The sequence below is a fragment of the Pleurodeles waltl genome, chromosome 5 (genome assembly GCF_031143425.1).
Source record: "Pleurodeles waltl isolate 20211129_DDA chromosome 5, aPleWal1.hap1.20221129, whole genome shotgun sequence".
Lineage (NCBI taxonomy): Eukaryota > Metazoa > Chordata > Amphibia > Caudata > Salamandridae > Pleurodeles > Pleurodeles waltl.
The window spans coordinates 520,805,242-520,824,129 of record NC_090444.1 but is presented as its reverse complement, the minus strand read 5'-3'; the positions used below and the strand labels follow the sequence as shown (position 1 = coordinate 520,824,129).

Sequence of the window (18,888 nt, the reverse complement as noted above, 5' to 3'; positions counted from 1 at the left end):
AACAACTGTACATTTGTATATATATATATTACTTAACCTTAATTTGTACATACTTATTCATTCCATTGCATGGGCACTATTACTAACACACACAACTACTACCTCACCCTCTGCAGGGAAAACAATCTAAGATGGAGCCTACGCCCATGCGCAATGGAAGCAAAGAGGAGGAGTCCCTCGGTCTCGTGACTCGAAAGACTTCTTCGAAGAAAAACAACTTGTAACACTCCGACCCAACACCAGATGGCGGACTGTGCACAACATGTGAATCTGCAGCGACCAATGCCATGAACAGATGTACACTGGGTAAGTGACATTTTCATTATCAAGTGTTACATATTTCCAGTGTAAAAGTGCCAACCTAAAAACCTGATTGCCATTTTGCTCTCATAGGAGTAGCTTACCTTTCACTTTTGGTGATAAAAAGATCAACCAATGGTTATGGTCCATGCGAATTACAAACTCCGACTCCCATGAGTGATGCCTGAAATGATTCATCCCCCCACCAGCATGCTAAAGCTTCCCACTCCACTACCAAGTATGAAGCTTCTGCACCTCTGAGGCTATGACTTGTTAAAGCAACTACTTTTTCTCTATTGTCTCTTCTTTGTAGCAACACTGCATCAAGTCTGTATTGGCTGGCATCCGTTACAGCAATACTAGAATCCATGGTATCAAATGGTTTTAAAGGTATAGTCTTAGCAATGCACTCTTTGATCGTCTTAGATTCCTGCATACACCTCTCACTCCACACAAACGTTTCTCCTTTCTTAAGTAAACTTCTTATAGTCAAGTTTTCTCTGCACACATAGTATTGAACCTAGAATTCAATTCCATCAACCCTATGAAGTATCTTTATTGATACTTGCTTTTAGGAACAGGAGCTTCCACAATGATTTTCACCAAATTTTACTTCAGCTCCATACTTCGTTCAATGTGTGGCCTAAATACTCAACACCAGCTTTCAGGTGTATTTTGTGTTTGAAACTCTTCAATATACCAACCACATCAATAAACATTTTGGGAAACCTCACTTCTGACTCTGGTGCTTGCAAAGCCCATACACCCATGCATACTTCTTAAGAAGCACTTGTTCAGAATTGTTAGAGTCCAAAATAATGCCAAGATTTGTTTGTTCTATCCATCCTTACAATGATAATCCATACACTGCAACATACACAGTGGCAGATGTTTTGTTTTCCTTGAAAGTTACTTCAGTATCAAGTTTACCTCTTTAGGTTTCCCCCATAAGCTACAGGCTTAACTTTTGATTGCCTCAACTTAATTGTTTTGTAATGTTTCCAATCATCTGTCCCATTTAAGGTACAAGGTGAACCCGAGTCTGCCTTCATGTTTGAGGATACATCTCCTATTCCAATATGAACGTTTAAACAACACACCATCAACTTGCATTAATTGATCTTCCTTACATTCCATGTCATCCATGCAAAATACTACACTTTCATCACTTGGCTCTGAAGTTTCAATCCAAATGTCATTAGCATTAATACTGACTGTTTAGATTATCAACTTTTGGTACTCTTACATACTTTAGCAAAATATCCCTCTGTCCTGCATTTCATGTATATTTTATCAACAGCGGGACATGATTTTGCATTTCCCAAATGTTTACTGTTACCACATATATAACATTTGAAACCAGTGTACTTGGGTTCAAATCTGTTTATTGGTTTATAACATTTATGTGCAAACACAAAGCCCATTGCCTGCGTACTGAGTCGGGCAGCAGAACAATTATGGGGGAAACCACTTGTAACACATAAACAATAAAAGGAGTCTCATCGACACAGTGAGACACAGCCCCATGTCTCCAAGCCCCATTCTCAACGGGCCATGCCCCAACATCTAATGAAAGCTGCCAGACTATACACAGGATGCCCGGTACAAAGAGAATACATTCAACATAAGACAATAACGTAACTGTGCTTCCCCTCATCACGCCCATCAGAGCCGCAAGTTCTGCCCCCCACCCACTGCCAATTCTCCTGAACCCCTCGGCGCACAACCCTGCCACCCGGGCAGACCCCCATCAACCAGCGTCCTCCAGCATCCTCAACACCCTCAGATAGACAGGGCAAGTCAGCTCATTAAATTCCGTAGAAAGGATCTGTATGAACGGTTTCCAAATATCCCTCATCTCTTCCACCCTCCGAGCTGCAACTAAAGACAGTTTCTCCATTGCTAAAATGAACCAGAGCCTGTGGAGCCAGGAGGCGTATGTTGGGATCCTATCCGTACCCCAATGAGCTAGAATGACCTGCTAGGCTGCATCAAGGGCCAATGCCATCTGTCGGCCTCTACGAGAGCGGAGAGGAAAGGTGAGGGGGTTAGGTAAGCCCAGTATGACATATGAGGGAAACCTAGGAATCTCCATCACAAACACCCTGTCGACATCGTCCAAAATCCCTTTCCAAAACTTGTGTAACTTGGGGCAGTGCCATAGAAGGTGAGTAAGTGTGCCTGTGCTGCCACAACCTCTCCAGCAGAGATCTGACTTGGCGGGGTCCCATGCGTGCACCCCAGCCGGAGTGTAATACCAATACGTAGCCAGCTTGTAGGCCGTCTCCGACCCCGACGCATGATACGCTGCATGATGGGATCTAAAGAAAATACTCTCCCACTCCTCTTCTGTTAACTCCCTCCCCAGCTCAGCCTCCCAATGTCGCTGTCACTTGGATTTAATGGGGTGTGCCCCTACCTGGAGGAGTCTGTACAATTCCGATATTATCCCTTTGTCATCCTTCTTTCCCATAAGCCATTTCTCGAATGGGGTCAGTGGCCTGGATACCAATGGCCTAATCTCTGGTCTAAGAGCCCAGTGTTGCACTTGATAGTACACCATCCTATCCGCCTCTGCCAGCCCATAAGCCTCCCTGAACCGGTCAAAGTCCATAATCCCATTCTCATCAAATAGACAGCCCACCCTTTTGCAGCCCCCCTTGAGCGAGCGCCTAAAACTCTCCACCTGCAGCCCTGGGGCAAAGTCGGGATTCCTGCAAATCGGGGACATCAGGGAGGGAAAGGACGTCAAGCACTTCTTCACCGCCACTGCATCCCATACCCTGAAGGTGGCTCCCGTAACCGGCGAAGAGTGAAGTCCCTGCGCTCTATGACTAGGCCGAAGCCACGGTTCCCTCCAGTTATGAGACCCCGCAACCGCCTGATCCATGAAATACCAATGCTTTTCTGAGAGCGGCCGACTCCACTCCAATAGGAAGCGGAGCTGAGCCACCTGGAAATATCTCAGTAGACATGGGACCGCGAGGTCACCGGCATTCTTAAAGCGGTACAACACACCCCGCCGCAGCCGCACTGGCTTACCCCCCCATATGAATTTCAAAATCGCTGACTGAAGTGTCCCAATAGTACGCGGCGGAGGGGTCAGGGGAAGCGTCTGAAAGAAATGGAGAATGCGCTGCAAAACAGTCATCTTGATCGCAGAAACCCTCCCAAACCAGGAGAGGCCTTGCTTACTCCAGTTCTCCAAATCATTCAAAGGGAGGCATAATTAATGCTACAGGTTCTAGCCACTGATGTGGCCAGAGCAATCCCCAAATAAGGCACATGTGACGAGGACCATATAAAGGGGTATCGCGCCCGCAGGGCTTGCTCGTGCTCCGGCGCAATTGACAGGCCCAAGACTTGAGATTTCTGCATGTTAACTTTGAACCCTGACACCCTGCTAAACTCGTCGAATGCCTGCATAAGTATCGGCAAGGATACCATAGGGTCCGCCAACGTAAGGATCACGTCATCAGCGTATAGACTGACCCGATGATGGTCTCCCCCAAAGCGAATGCCAGGGATCTGGGCATCATCCCGGAGACGTTGAGCAAAGGGCTCCATGTACAGTGCAAATAATAGCGGGGAAAGCGGGCACCCCCGCCTCGTCCCCCTCCCAATCCGGAAAGGGGAGGACGGACGACGTCCCATTCACTCGGACTGCCGCTCTCGTAGCGCTATAAATACATTGAAAGCAGGTCTGGAACGCTGGGCTGAAACCGAAGCGCTCCAGCACCCGGAAAAGGTAGGGCCAATGCACTCGGTCGAAGGCTTTCTCCGCGTCTATGGAAAGGAGGAGAGTCTCTCTACCGGACCTATTAGTTTTGTCCACCAGATGCAAGAGCCTCTTCATGTTGTCTCCACACCGTCTATGGGGGATAAAGCCCGACTGGTCTGGGTCGATGAGCCCGGGCATCAAGGGGTTAAGACGCTGCGCCAGAATGCCCGTGAGTAGCTTCGCATCATTATTTAAAAGCGAGATGGGCCGATACGAGCTACATTCCTCGGGGTCCTTCCCCGCCTTATGGATGACTGTAATTGTCGCTTCCAACATGCTAGATGTTAGGGTCCCGGTGGACAGAAAGCAATTAAAGAGCCTGACTAATAGTGGGGCCAGCTCTATACAAAATGTCTTATAGAATAGTGCTGTGAAACCATCCGGGCCTGGTGCCTTGCCGACGGAAAGGAACGAAATCGCTGCGATTACCTCCTCTATTTGAAAAGGCTGGTCAAGCGAATCAGCGTCTTGCTCACGCAGCAGGTTACAGTCTGCTAAATAGAAGGACGGCTCTGCCCCACTACCCCGCCTCGGCAGCATATAGGTTGCTATAGAAATCTGCGAACACCTCAGCTATCTGCCGGTCTGTCCTGGCCCCTCTCTCCCCCCCCCCGAGGGGGAACGCACCATCTTTACAGCATTGGCCGATCGTTGGGCCCTCAGCTTGTGAGCAAGCACTTTCCCACATCAATCCCCTCCTACGTAATATTTGTGTTTAAGCTGAGCCATCGCATACTCCGCCCAGTCCCAATCAAGCTTCTTCAGCTGCAGGCGCTCCCTCTCCAGTTCTCTCCAGAGCCTGGGGGCACCCGTGCGTTTATGAGCCTGCTCCAGGGGCGAAACTTTCCGCTCCAAGACCACCCTGAGCTCCCTCCAAGTTTTGTTCTCTTTAGCCAAAAGAGACATCACTTCCCCCCGGACAACAGTCTTCAGCGCCTCCCAGAGCACTTCCACCCCAGTCTGTCTGTCATCATTCTGTCTCAGATAGTCAAGGATAGCTCGCCGCAACGACTCTTCCCCTAACTAAGACTGCAAAATAGCATCTCTAAAGCGCCAACTAGAGACTCGTCTAGGACCCCCATCCATACGGACCACCAGAGTGACCGGAGCATGATGCGACAAGGCCCGAGGCTCGATCGTACATTCCTTAACTCGGGCGTCAAACTCCGAGGAGGCCAAGTAAAAAATCTATTTGTGTATACTTCTTAGAGGACGCCGAATAGAATGAGCAATCTCGCAAAGTGGGGTGCACCCTCCTCCAGATGTCCTCGAAATCACAGTCCACCAGCCACTGCCGTCCCGCCGGAGTCAAAGCCCCTGTCTGCCCCACACGCTGACCAGAACGGTCCAACTCATTGTCCATAACCAAATTGAAGTCTCCTCCTACCAACAGTGCTCTATCCGGTGAGGCTAGCATGGGAGATATTGCCTGTCTCATAAATGCTTCCTGCCTCTCATTAGGGGCATATAAAGTAGCAATTGTGAAATGAAAAGACTCTATGCGAAGTCTAATGGCCAGGAACCTGCCCTTCACCTCGTGTACCTTCGCAACCACATCCCCAGGGAAAGTCCTAGAAATCAGAATCCCGACCCCAGCATGCTTCGTGGGAGCAGAAGACCAGAACTGCCTGCGGAACCACCTAGAGCGCATGCGGTGAGTGTCCGACGGCAGCAAATGCATTTCCCCCCACCCAGACCCCACCCCGGCGCCCTACATCGCTCTCAAACAACCCCAAACCCCAGAGGAGACCCCGGCCGTAGTGTACATCTAGGCGCTCGGCCCGCCACCAAACTGTTCAACACAGATGGTCTCTCCAGCGCCTGTTCGGTCGTAGACGGTCCCGGGCACCTCCTTCTCTTCTCTTTCCGCCACCATCTCGGGCGACCCTCGGGAGCAACTTCCCCACGCGGCTCAGACTCCTCCAAACCGAGAATCCGGCATGCCTCCTGCAATGACTTCACCTGACGCAGATGTTCCTCCCATCGGAACACAAGATGAAAAGGATGACCCCAAGTGTAAGGGGTAGAGTGTGCTCGAAGATGTTCCGTGATAGGCTTGAATTCTCTCCTTCTCTGCAAGGTCTGCACCGAGAGGTCCTGAAACAGCTGCAGCTTGTATCTTCTAAATTGAACCTGAGGGAGGTTGCGTGTTTTCTGCAGGATATTTTCTTTTGTCATAAAGTTGTGCAGGCATACCAAGATACCTGGAGGGCGCGCATTGTCTCCTCCCAGCCGACCCACCCTGTGGGCCCGATACAGGATGATCTCCTCGGTGTCCTCTGGACCTAAGATGGAGCAGAACAGCGTCTGGACAAACTCTCTAATATCTCCACACTCCGCCCCAGTTGGAGCTCCTCGGATCCGAATATTATGCCTTCTCGAGCGATTTTCTAGGTCCTCAGACGCCATCTGGAGGAGTTCCTGCTGCTCCCGAAGCCGCAAAATTTCCTGTTGCAGTTGCTCGATCTCCTCTCTCTGGGCAATCTCATTGTCCTCCATACCTGACACTCTTTCTCCCAGCGAGGAGACGTCAGCTCGTAGATCCTTCAACTCCTGGGAAATGTCTCTTCGAAGTTCCTGCAAGTCCATTCTGAGGGAGTCAAATAAGGAGGTGAGGAAACCTTTCGTGACAGGCGCTCCCCCGTCGTCCTCGCAATCGCTACGGTCATCTGGACCCCTCGCCGAGGCCAAGTCCTCCATCGGTTTGCTTTGTGGCAGGTGAGACCGAGTGAGCATCTCCCTCACCGACTGGTCCCTCTTGGGTTTAGAAGACGCCATCAAGACCATGCACCACAGCCGGCTGCAGAAGAACCAGGACCCACCGCGGCCCTTCGCACTGCCCCCCAAGTGTCGTCCTCTCCGGGGCACCATCTGCACCAAGACTCCAGCACGGGCCCAGGAGCCCACCAGATCTGGAAGATGGAACCGTCCTCCCCTCTCTTCCCACTTCAAGCTTGGGCCTGCTTTGCTTCTCCCAAGGCTGGCACTCCACGGGACCGTCATGCCTTCACCAGGCCTAGGGGGCGCCCCGCCCGACCACTGTCCAGCTTGGGCGAGGACCACGCCGAGCCTCCTGTCCACTGGGCCTCTCTTCAGGCAGGGGCCCGGCCCACCGACCACATGTGGATTGCGGGAGGCCCCAGCCCCACAAGCCCCCTCAGTCCAGCTTGCGGCGGCTACCCACCGAGCCTCCCGGCCTACGCGGACTAGGCCGCTCCGCCTGCCGCCGTCACTCTCGGGCGTTCCGTCCCCCAGGTCCGGCCCTCCGCGGCCTGATCAATGCCACCGACCTCCTGGAGGGACTGCGATCGCCCCCATCCACTCTAGGCCCACGGTCTCCTCTCTTCCTCCCTCTGCGGCCGCGCGGCCAAAGCGCCAGCCGCGACGCACGCAACACTTGGCCACGGCCCGAGGCCCAGACACCCCGCCGTCCGGGCACGCCATCAGGCCACAGGGCTCTCGGCAGGCTCTGAGCCCCGAACGCGGGACGCCTACCAGCGCGTCAGACGCCAGGGGGTCCCCCTCCGAGGGCAGCTGGGCCCATTAAACAGCCGGGGAAGGCCCGGGTGGCGGAGCTCGGGTCCGGTGTCCGATCACGCCACCATCTTGGCCACGCCCACCGAAACTAGTGTATTTAACAGGTTTCAACATATTACTTTTAGATTTGACACTGGCTACTACTTACAGAGATTTTGGTTTTTGAGCAGAAAGTGGCATTTCCACTAAATATGATGGAAGTGCTTTCAATAACAGCTGTGATTTCCACAGCTTTGTCCAATGTAAGATTAGACATTGCCAATAAGGTCCCCTGTACTTTTCTGTAATTAGTATGATCAGCAGTCTGATTTCTGATGAGTTCCTCTTCAAAATTTTTGTATCCACATGTAGCACCTAGACTTCTCAGTGCCCCCACAAAACTCTAGATTGACACACCAAGCAATTGTTGACGTCTATAAAATGTATGCCTTCCCAGAATTATATTTTTGTAAGTTTTAAACCTAGTGTCTAGCATGCTCATGACTGATGCGTACACGTCTTGTATATCTTCCTCATCCATAACAGGTTGGCCAGTAAATGCTTGAATATTTTTCTGCCTTTCTTCCCACAACAATGTTTCAGCAAAGCATATTGTTTTCTTTTGCATGAATGCATCACCCTCCAAAGCATTGAAATATACTTAAAATCCTCTTTCCACTGTTCCCACTCAACACCTACATTTCCTGAACTAGGATTTAAATGGGATGGTGGTACAATACCCTGTTGCATATTGGCAGTGTAGTAGTCCTGCTAATATAAATTTTATACATTATGTCTGCAAAAATACCTAATTATTTAAATCTGATAAGCAATTACTCCAATTTGCCAAGAATATATTCCTTTTACAGTTAATCTCACCAGCCCAAATATACAACATCAATTAAATATCTATTAGCATTTGTATACAATTTCTAACACTTGAATATGCCTTTAGTGAATATCACTGTATATCATATTTATGATGTCAGGTGTGCACTTCACTGACATGTCACCTGAAAGTATTAAGATGCTAATTTTAGAGTCCAGCTTCAAAGGCGTGCGAATCATCGATACCCACAGGGACAGACGACTCATGCAATACTATTTCAGCCACTCTACACCGTGCTCTGAAAAGATTTGCCACAAACAGTGAGATCCAAAAGCATCAACCATTGGATGTTTTTCTGTGGGTGATACACGTACCACTTAATTCTTGAAGGTGTTATCGTCCTACTGCACGTGTAAGCTGGACGCTCCAACAATTACTTTGCGGGCAGTGGGTCATATAATAATGACTCAAACTGGCCACCAAGTAGTTGTTTCAGGGCGGTGGACCACATTCATTTACATATCTAACCAAAATGACTTACGTTGATTGATATGGTAGATAAAAACCTTCACCATGCTGCGAAGATGGATGCACACACAATAGTATCTTTTTCTATGGGCGATAAACTATGTTTAAAAAAAAAAAACTTCCAGTATGGCCACTGAACAGCTAGACCACACACTACCAAGGAACTGAAGAGTGACAGAAACTATGAAGTTGCACTGGAGACTGGCTCTAGACGCAATTCACCCAGGCCAGGCAAGAGGAATTGTGATCCACAATACAGCTGCCAGAGGGATTGAAGGAGACATAACAATCTCGAAGGTCCTCGCACTGGAGTGCACTCCCCCCCCCCCCCCCCCTCCCTTTTTACGAATTCTGTGCTGCACACTGGGTTACTCTTCTGCCAGTCATTGTCACCAATAAAAAGATGCTCATTTACCATAATAAGTAGAAAAGCCTTCTCTTCTTTATTGAGCTCTAGGGTACATGACTGTCGGGCGAACTAGACCACTCCAACTGCAGCTACACTTTTTCAAAATTAAACATTCAGAGATTCGCATCAAGTTCCACTACCTTATACATCATAATGCCTACAACAACAAGCTAAACCCAGCAAAAAGTTAATTCACTCAGTAGTATTTAGTAGACTGAACTGCAGCAAAAGTCTTCTAGGTAATTCTCTGCATCACTAGACAAGATTTTAAACGTAGTTGCCGCAGTTTACCCAGGCCTATCCCACATCTGAATATCACTTCCAGTGTACTAGCTTGCCCCCAAGGAAACCCTTGTACAAGCTTCTAGCAGTTTTATTCAAAGCAGTAAGTGGTCTGGCATCTAACTACCTCTCTAGTAGCTTTATCACATTCCACACCAACCTGAGACCATCCATCCATTCTTAACACAGTAGAAGTTTACTTCTTGTTCCAAAACCACGTTTAAAGCATGTAACTCCTAGATCCCTATAGTGGGCCCCTGGTATTGTTGCTAAATAATTTAATAAAGAAATAGATTTGAGCAGCTGTCAACATGACTGCTGTTACAGAACAAGAGTTAAGATGAAGTTGTCGAGGAGGTTACTTGAACCTTGAAGTAGTAAATTGTATTTTATTTTGGTAACTACTCTTCTACAATTTATTCTGGTCTCCTAAGATCCTCTTCTGTTCAGATCTACAGCAAAGGGATAGAGCCATGCACAATTTGGCCTCACCTTTATTATCACATCTAATACTGTACATTAAAAATTAAATGTACGTGAAATCCTGTCAAAACTTCAGGTAAAGCCAACACTCCACTACCCAAGTGCTAAAATCCTTCCCCCGAATACTATAACTCTGGCCTCTCTCCACACAACATTGTCGCATCCCCAACTAAATTAGAAAAACAAATGGTATCCTGACTCCCTCCCCATAAGTATCAGCAGAACTTTACTTCCATGTTAAAAAAAAATTAAAAGCTGGCCTCCCTCCCAATCCCCTGTAGACAGTAGGGCCCCCTATCCCAAAGTACAATAAAAATACTTGCCCTCCTGCCATTGTCTCCCACTACCTACTGGGCTTCCCTCCCCCTCCTCCTTTCTTGGACCACACTCACTGCTGCCAAGGGTCTGGAGAGCTGGGTGTGTGCTGACTGTGGGAATGTGCAGGCTGATCTAGCAATCTTCTGTCATCTGGCTGACTGGGGAGATCACGTTTTGCGGCACAAGAGTGCCACATGCATTGCCCTGCTCTTCATCTCTGTAGATAGAGGCAAAAGAAGTTGCATGAGATGGAGTCGACCGCTCACCATTCCACTGCATGCCCTCTTGCTTTTGGGTTCTGGGAGACCCAAGGAAGACAACAAATCAGTGTTCATCAGAGTACTTGCTTTAGAGCAGGTTTTTCCTTGCTGGGGCTCTAGAGCAATTAATACCTTAGTTTTAAATCCAGTGTTCTCTATGAAGCCTTCCATCGAAACCAGTCTTCTTGGGTAAGGGGTTTAGCCATATAGTCCGATGGGCGTAAGTTATACATATAGATGCGTTATGTTGTAAAATTGGGGAAAAATAAAATTCTCTCTTGTTTGTATTAAAAACTGATTGGTTAGAGAGCACATTGTCCAAACTTACAAGCCTATGCCATTCCTATGAGCGATACACTTTTTTACCTCTCTGGAGAAGGACACTGGGATAATGCAGTTTGTTTTGCAGAAAAATGTTAATATTATGAATTTATATATGAAGAATGCCGTGCCTACTGTTAACATGTATAAAAATGTATTTTTGTTGTCATGCTTTTTTCCTTCTCATTGGCTGCTAGCGTAGTGTTGGACACAAAATGTTTGCAACTAAGAGGATAGAATAATTGTGTTGTCTTACCTACCTTGCATGTATATCTTATTCCATTTGCTTTTAACTGCAGGCATTCACAAGGACCGATATAAGCACTGCATTATATCATATTGATGTATGAGTGAGTATCGATGTGGATGAAAGTTAATATGAATTTCTACTACGTTGTCCCTTCTCGGTGTCTGAGAAGCCTTTACACTCTGATTGTTTTTAATCTAAAATAGTTCTGGCCTCCACTATTCTACTTGTGTGTAAACTGATGATCTCACTGGAAAAATGTACATATTTTGTTCTTTAACTTGTATCTGAGGGTTTCTGACATGCATGGCTAATGTGTTCCAGGTTAAGGTTTATTTTGGCTGGTTACAACTTTTCCTTTCTACATTTAGGTAAGATATTTCCAGAGGAGATAACCCCTCTTCTTCCAGCCGTATCGGGTGAGAAGATTATTGAGGACCAGAACTGCTATTACTTCCAGATACTTCTGAAGTATATGGTCATTCAGGTGAGAAATTCTAAAACATTTGGACATATTCTGTTTTTTAATTTATCTTGAATAGAGGACGTTTTTTCCTGCTAAGAGTCTTCAATCAGCGCCCTGCATTTAAAAATGTTACTTTCTGTACTGGTGCTCCTACGCCGTTGCTTAAATTTGAAGATAGCTGAGCATATTTTGCTTAAAAAAAAAAAAAAAAAATCCCTTTTGATGATTTTGTTTTTCTGACATTTACAAACTACGCATTTGCACTGTTTGATTAGACTTGCCAATCTTGGGTTTAAACCATGAATTCTTATGTCTATATGTATTGCAGACATGAACCCTCAATCTTTGAGTTTCCACATTAGTTATCGCCTAATAGTGAATCTTCAGTTCTTTGCTATTCTTTCTATGTGTCCATATTGTCACCAAATAACCAATGCCCTCCAATGACAGTTTGGTGAAGATGTGTAGGTAAATTCTCCTCCAACAATGGAAGACCACTAATGCAGGAAATATTGGAACTAATGTCAAATGTTTTTAAATGATGTGAAGACCTTTTGTCATTGCTTTTATGACTCACTAAAACTTAGCATAACAGGTGTATGTGTAGAGTGCATATTCACCCCTGTGGTGTCTCTTGGTAGGTAATGCATGTTTATTGTAAGCCAACTCTATAGTACTCATTGTAGCAACCTCTGAAGGATTAAATTCTCAGTAGACCTGCCAGGATCTGAACCAGTAACCAAGAGATGAACAGATCACAAGAGTGAAGGCATTCATCCACTGAGTCACCACACTGGGTAAATCATGTGTATTCCAAAGCGTAGCTCAGATTTGAAAAAATTAAATCATGTGGTAAGTCGCAGGGATGGATTCCTGATGTCTTTTTGACCATTCATACCTATGTAGTACTGAACTCCTCGATGCTCTAGCACGGTGTCCTTCCTCCTGCTTCCAGTGTTCTCTCAGGGTAATTTACAATATAGACCTCTATAAGGTCCCTTTTTCTCCCCTGCGCCTCCTTTTGAGTTCTTTCCTACTCATGCTTCTTTGTGATGAACCCTGTCAAACTCTACCTCCCCAACCTTTTTTGAGATGTCCTTCCCAGGGGGTGGTGCTTAACGGTTAACAAGGTGGTGGCACATTAATTTAGCTCCTGCAAGCTCGAAACATTCACCCCAACATCCGCCATCCATCCAAAGACATCCAGCTACAGAGGGGCCCCTGAAGTGCTAGGTGGGACACGCATAGAGAAGCAGGAGGCCTCCCTGCAGTAGCCACGAAGAACGAGAGAGGCCCCGGAATCGAGGCACCGTAGGCCCCGAGCGGCCAGCTGACAAGAAGAGTGTCCCGGGTCCCCGTAGATGAGGGCTGGGACGGCCCCAGCGATCGGGGCCCCGACAGAGGTAGCGACTGGGCCCGTGGGACTGCCTCAAGCGAGTGCTGAAGGTGACTGGGTGTGCGTCGAGGGACAAGCCACAGCCCGTGGAGCGGCAACGGTCGTTGGGCCTGCCCAGTGGTTGGGTTGAGGCAAGGGAGTGTCCCGGCCCTGTCCAGAAGAGAGATCCTCGACTGCTGAAGAGGAGGTGGCCCAGGTGAGGTGGAGGGGGCTGAGACCTGCCCCCGGTATAGTGCTATCAAAGGGCCCGGGCCTGGCAGTGTGAGACCTTGGGGAGGTGGGGGAGGGAGGAGCGTGAAGTGGGGGCTGGGTTCTGCCCCACCCAAAATATATGAACAGCAGTGGTGGGCCTCCCCCTGCATCTGGGACAGTTCTGCAGGGGACACCCCCGGGGGGGATCAGAGCGGTGCAGGAGGAGGTGTACCGGTGTGGCTGCCACCCAGGGAAACGGAGTTGGAGGGCCTGGACTAGAGCAGTGAACAGGACCGCAAGGGGTAGTGTGGGGGCGAACAGGAGACACCAACTACGCCCCCTCCCCCATACAGAAGCTAGAAACATACAGTAGACGAAGCCTATGGGGGAGATGGACTGGAGCTAGCACTGCCCCGGTCGAGACAGAGTTGGAACTTAGGTGGGCCGTGGAGGAATCCTACCCGCTGGTCCATGGGGAAGTGCGGCGACTGGGTTACACAAATGGGCCCCTGGGAGTTTGTCACCGCAGGAACAGTGAGAAATAGGAGCAGTGTTGAAACCAAAAGGAACAAGCATGGTCCAGTTGAACAAAATCGACAAATATGCCACACAGCTTCCAGGGAGTGCTGGCAGGGATGGGGGGAGGCAACGAAGGATCCAGAGGTACCTGAGCCATCACTAGGAGCCATCATGGCAGCGATTCGGGACCTGAAAACCTCCCTGGAACCCAAACTTGATGCTGTCATAGTGGATGTAACCCTGCTATGCGGCAGTTTCTAGAAGATGTCTGATAAGGTCACATCTGCGGAATCCCATATTAACCTGCTACAGTCAATGTCAAGGAAGCTGGAGGAACAGGTCCAACATCTCATCTGTTAGCAGGAGATAATGGCTGTGCGACTTGAGGATCAGAAGGGACGGGGTGAGGAGGAAAAATCTCCGAGTGGTGGTGGTCCTGTAGAGGGGTGCGGAAGGGCCCAGTGCAAGCCTTTTTCTGGAGGACCTTATAATTAACACCCTGTAGAGGACCTTATAATTAACTCTCTATAGAGCGGGCACACAGGGCGCCGGTGCCATTGCCAAAGCCAGGCGCCCTGCCTAGAACAATCATTGGAAGGTCATCCTACTATAGAGACTGGGATGCTGTCCTACAAGCAGCCCGCTCATATGGAGACATTAAATATGAGAACGCTGCGATCCACTTTTTCCCAGACTTCACGCTCCAGGTACAGCGAAAACGTAGTTGAATGAGGTAAAAAAAAATGTTGCGCTTCAAAGACATAAAATACATGATGCTCTTCCCTGCCCGACTGCGGGTGGTGTCGGAGGCAAAGTCTAGGTTCTTCAACACACCTGCGGAGGCCTGGGGGTGGGCGGAGGGCTGGTGTACTCCTGGGAGATGAGCCCCAAGAGGAATAAAAAAGAATGGGAAAGTGGTAGCCAAGGACAGTAGACCAGTGGAGCAGCAGCCAGAGGCGTAACTGGACCTGGAGGAGACACCAAATAATCCTAAATTGTCAAACTGAGTGCGGGCCAAGGCGTGCACAACTGGCGGGCAGCACGATGGACACAAGATCCGGGCGAACTGCGATAAGACTCAACAACACAAAGCACATTTGGGTACTCGGGGATGGGGAGAGGGCACTGCTATTGAGTGCTGTGCGAAAATGGGGTTCACACTCAGTAATATTTGGAGATTGGAAGGAGGAATAACCATTCTGGATGTGTAATATTATATTTGCAAAAAGGGGTAATGTGTATGTGAAAGTAGTCTAACTTGTTTGGCGACGCCAGCAAATCCTAATCTAGTTAAATGGTTCAGTGGGGGCGACAGGCACTCTGCAAGTTGTGGTGTGGGCTATCTTATGCCTGCCATGCAGGGTAGCGGGGAGGTGGATGGTGGGGAAGGGAATGTTGTTTGCAGGTGTTCAGATGTTGAGTAAATGTTTAACGTGCAAATGCTTAGCGATGCTAGGAGCCTCGGATCAGGGCTGTGGATGGAGCAGGAGGAGGGGGGAGCAGGGTGGCTGGTCTGGGCTGCGGCCTAATGATACACTGGTGGTAACTGAATTACTATGCCCATGCACAGTTCCGTGATTAAGATCATGACATGGAATGTAAACGGACAAGGGAACAAGATTAAACGTACCATAGTCCTTCAATACATCTGCAGGCACTCGCCAGATTTTGTCCTTCTGCAGGAAACGCACTTAAGGGGCAGTAGATATAAAGCACTTGACCGAATGGGTTACTACCTCCGGGCACATTCCGGTTTCACTTCCAGCTCCAGGGGAGTGGGAATCCTAGTTAAGTCAGCGGCCCCTTACACTCCAGGAACAACGTGGACAGACCCGTTGGGGAGATTTGTGGCACAGACGGGCACTATCAGAGGGCGGGGCGATCAATCTCTGTTCTATATATATGCCCCCAAAACTGCATGTGGAAACCCTTCCCGAGATAGCTGAGGTGTTACTGGCGTTTCCCATGGGAACGCTGGTGATGGGAGGGGACATGAATGATGCAATGGACCTGGAGTGGAATAAGCTTTCCGGCATCAGAGGGGTACCCGATGCAGGCCCACTCAAATCGTTCATGGAGGTGATGGGTTTAGTTGATTTGTGGCAGGAACATCACCCCATGGACAAACAGCACACGTACTTCTCACATGCACACAATAGCTACTCTCGTCTTGATTACATTTTCACTCAGTCCAAACAGATGGGCCAGTTTCATGGGGCGTATCACCTCCCACAGAGTATATCCGAACACTCTCCAGTGATGGTTGGACTGACGGGTCCTGGAGTGGGGACCAACTCTACCATGCAGGATAGATTCCTGGTACTTTAAGGACAGGTCCTTCCAAGACGAGATGCAAGAACGGGTGACTCAGTACTTCAGAGAAAATGTAGGAATGGTTGACTCACAAAGCGTCCTGTGGGAAGCCTTAAAGACGGTCCTGCGGGGATACGCACAGGCCTTGACTGGCAGCATAAGAAAGGAGCGCAGTCTGCAATGTGAGACGGTAGAAAAAGAAAATGCCACTCCTGAGGTGGAGGTGGTTGGGGGGGGTGAGTCCTGATCCAGATCAAAACCATAGGCTTCAGTTGCGGCAGCAAGAACACCGAGACCTGGCTGAAAATAAGCCTAGGGCGCACGCACTGGCGACACAGTGCCGTCTCTATGATGTCGGATACAAAGCGAATAAACTCATAGCCTGGCTGGAACATTGGGATAAGGGGAGGAACTGGGTGGTGACACAGAGACAAGGTGGGGGTACATACTACCAGGGAAGCCATTGCTGAGGCTTTTACCACACACTATGAGAGACAATACAAGTCCCCATCCACGCATACCGAGGAGAAATGTGCAGACCTTTTAAAAGATATCTCCCTCCGGGCCCTCTCTAGGGAGGACTGGAAGGAACTAGAGCAGGATCTGACTGAGGAGGAGGAGGTTGGGAACTTCAGAGTGGAAAGGCAGCAGGCCCTAACGGCCTACCCGTGGAATTATACAAATGTATGGTCGAAGTGGTGGAGCATATGAGGGAAATGTTCAGGGAAGGTAGGAGGAAGGGGGCTCTTCTGGTGGATCAACGCACGGCCATGATAGTGGTGATACCGAACCCGGGCAAGAACCCTGAGGCTTGTAGTTCATACCGACCCATCTCTCTCTTAAACGTGGAAGCCAAGGTACTGGAGAAGGTCCTGGCAAAATTAGACTTAAAAAAGTAATCATGACCAAGATCCACCTGTATGAAGCAGGATTCATGCCTCACAAAAGCACAAGGCTTAATTTGAGGCGGCTGTATGCTGTTCTACATATGACTGGAGTGTCTGATAATGAAGACGCGGTTCTGATGTCTATGGGTGCTCGAATGGCATTTGACAGTATCATATGGACATATCTCTTTGCTGTCCTGGCCAAGATGGGATTTGGTACCTTTTTTTGTGCCTGGGTTAGGCTCCTGTACCAGGACCCGAGAGTGAAGGTGCGGGTCAGCTGGGCAACCTCCCGTCCATTTGCCCTGCAGCGGGGAACAAGGCAGGGCTACCCACTCTCCCCAATGCTTTTTTGCTCCTGCGCTGGAACTGTTGCAGCCTGGATCAGGCAGGATCCTCTTGTAACAGGAATCTTAGGAGTAGGGAGGTAGGAGGAATATGCAGATGAGATCTTTTTGTATGACACCAGGCCACACACCACAGTAGATAGATTGCGCCACATCTTACAGATCTTTGGTACATACTCAGGGGGCGAAATCAACTGGGAGAAGTCTTTGTTTTCCCCCTCACGGGGAGATCCCGTCTGCTCCCGGCGCACTGCAAGGCTCCGGTGGTGAACAAATGATTCAAGTATTTAGGTATCCACATCACGCGATCGGTTGACACTTTTCTGAGGGAAAATCTGCATCGTCAGCTGGAGCCCCTCGGAAGGGACGTGGCGCATTGGCAGGTACTCCTGATATCCCTAATGGGGAGGGAAGTCACATTCAAGATGATGGCCCTCCCTCGTCTATTATATGTCTGTCAGAATACTTCCTATTGGGTGCCCCTGAACTGTTCAGGGAAATCAATAGAGAAATTCGCCATCTCCTGTGGGATGGGGGTAGCTCTTGTATCTCTTTGCCCAAGCTCCAGCATTGTGTATTCGAAGGGGCACTGGAGGTCAAAACATGTGCCTCTATTACTGGACAGCTCAATTAAGGATAATAAATGAATGGGTTTTTGCAGCCTGGGACGACCCAGCGTATCGAGTAGACAGGGAAGCTATGGGAGACAAGTGATATCGATCACTCCTTTATGGCTCTAGGGGAGCGGGCCGGATGCTGCAACACACCCAGTCAGTGGTTCGAGATTGGAAGGAGACTAGCAAATTTATGAGATGGGCGGACAGACTGACAAGCTGGACACCCCTTTGGAACTGCACATTGCTGCGCGAGGTTGGGAAATTGCAGTGATTTTGACAATAGTGGCTGATTGGAATTGAGTATTTGGGAGACATCGGGAGAGGGGGGTTATTTGTGCCTTTTGCGGACTTGAGGGAGGGGTATGACTTGGGCAACTCGGAACAGTTTAGATATGTGCAGCTGAGACATGCGTTGAGATGTCATGGCACCGTTAGTGGATAGGCTCCTGCTAGAACCAGTGCCGGCTAAAGCTATTTTCCTAATATATAGGAAGTTACTCATTAACTCACCTGACCTCCTGCAGAACCTCCAGATATTATGATGTATGGTGAAATAGGCCTACACCAAGATTGGTTGTACCAGTGGAGCCCAGTAGTGTTACGTGCTGACTTGCTTCCTTTTTTTTTTTACTATGCATTTATGCAACCTGGAATTTGAGGTTGTTAATGCTTTGCTATTTTATCCAATGATTGGTTCAAAATATTTACAGGTCTGTATTAGGAACATTTCATTTGGTTATGTAACCCAATAGCAATCAGCCTAGAGAGTCTCTGATGTTTGGGAGCAGTAGACAGCAAAAGCAGACCTGTTATTTATGTGGATGAGGTCTGAATACTGGCGTTAGGAAAATCTAACAATATTGGGAAATTATCATCA

At 48.6% G+C, this 18,888-nt stretch overlaps 1 protein-coding gene across 5 annotated transcripts in view; it reads left to right on the top strand.

Annotated features, from left to right (window-relative positions):
• Positions 1 to 18,888, top strand: part of RALGAPA2 (Ral GTPase activating protein catalytic subunit alpha 2) — a 1,651,508-nt gene that overhangs the window by 459,698 nt on the left and 1,172,922 nt on the right. For all 5 annotated transcript variants that reach the window (XM_069234346.1, XM_069234347.1, XM_069234343.1 and 2 more), the window contains exon 7: positions 11,646 to 11,761. In XM_069234346.1, the coding sequence (XP_069090447.1) occupies positions 11,646 to 11,761 (116 nt within the window). The remainder of the gene's footprint in view (positions 1 to 11,645; positions 11,762 to 18,888) is intronic.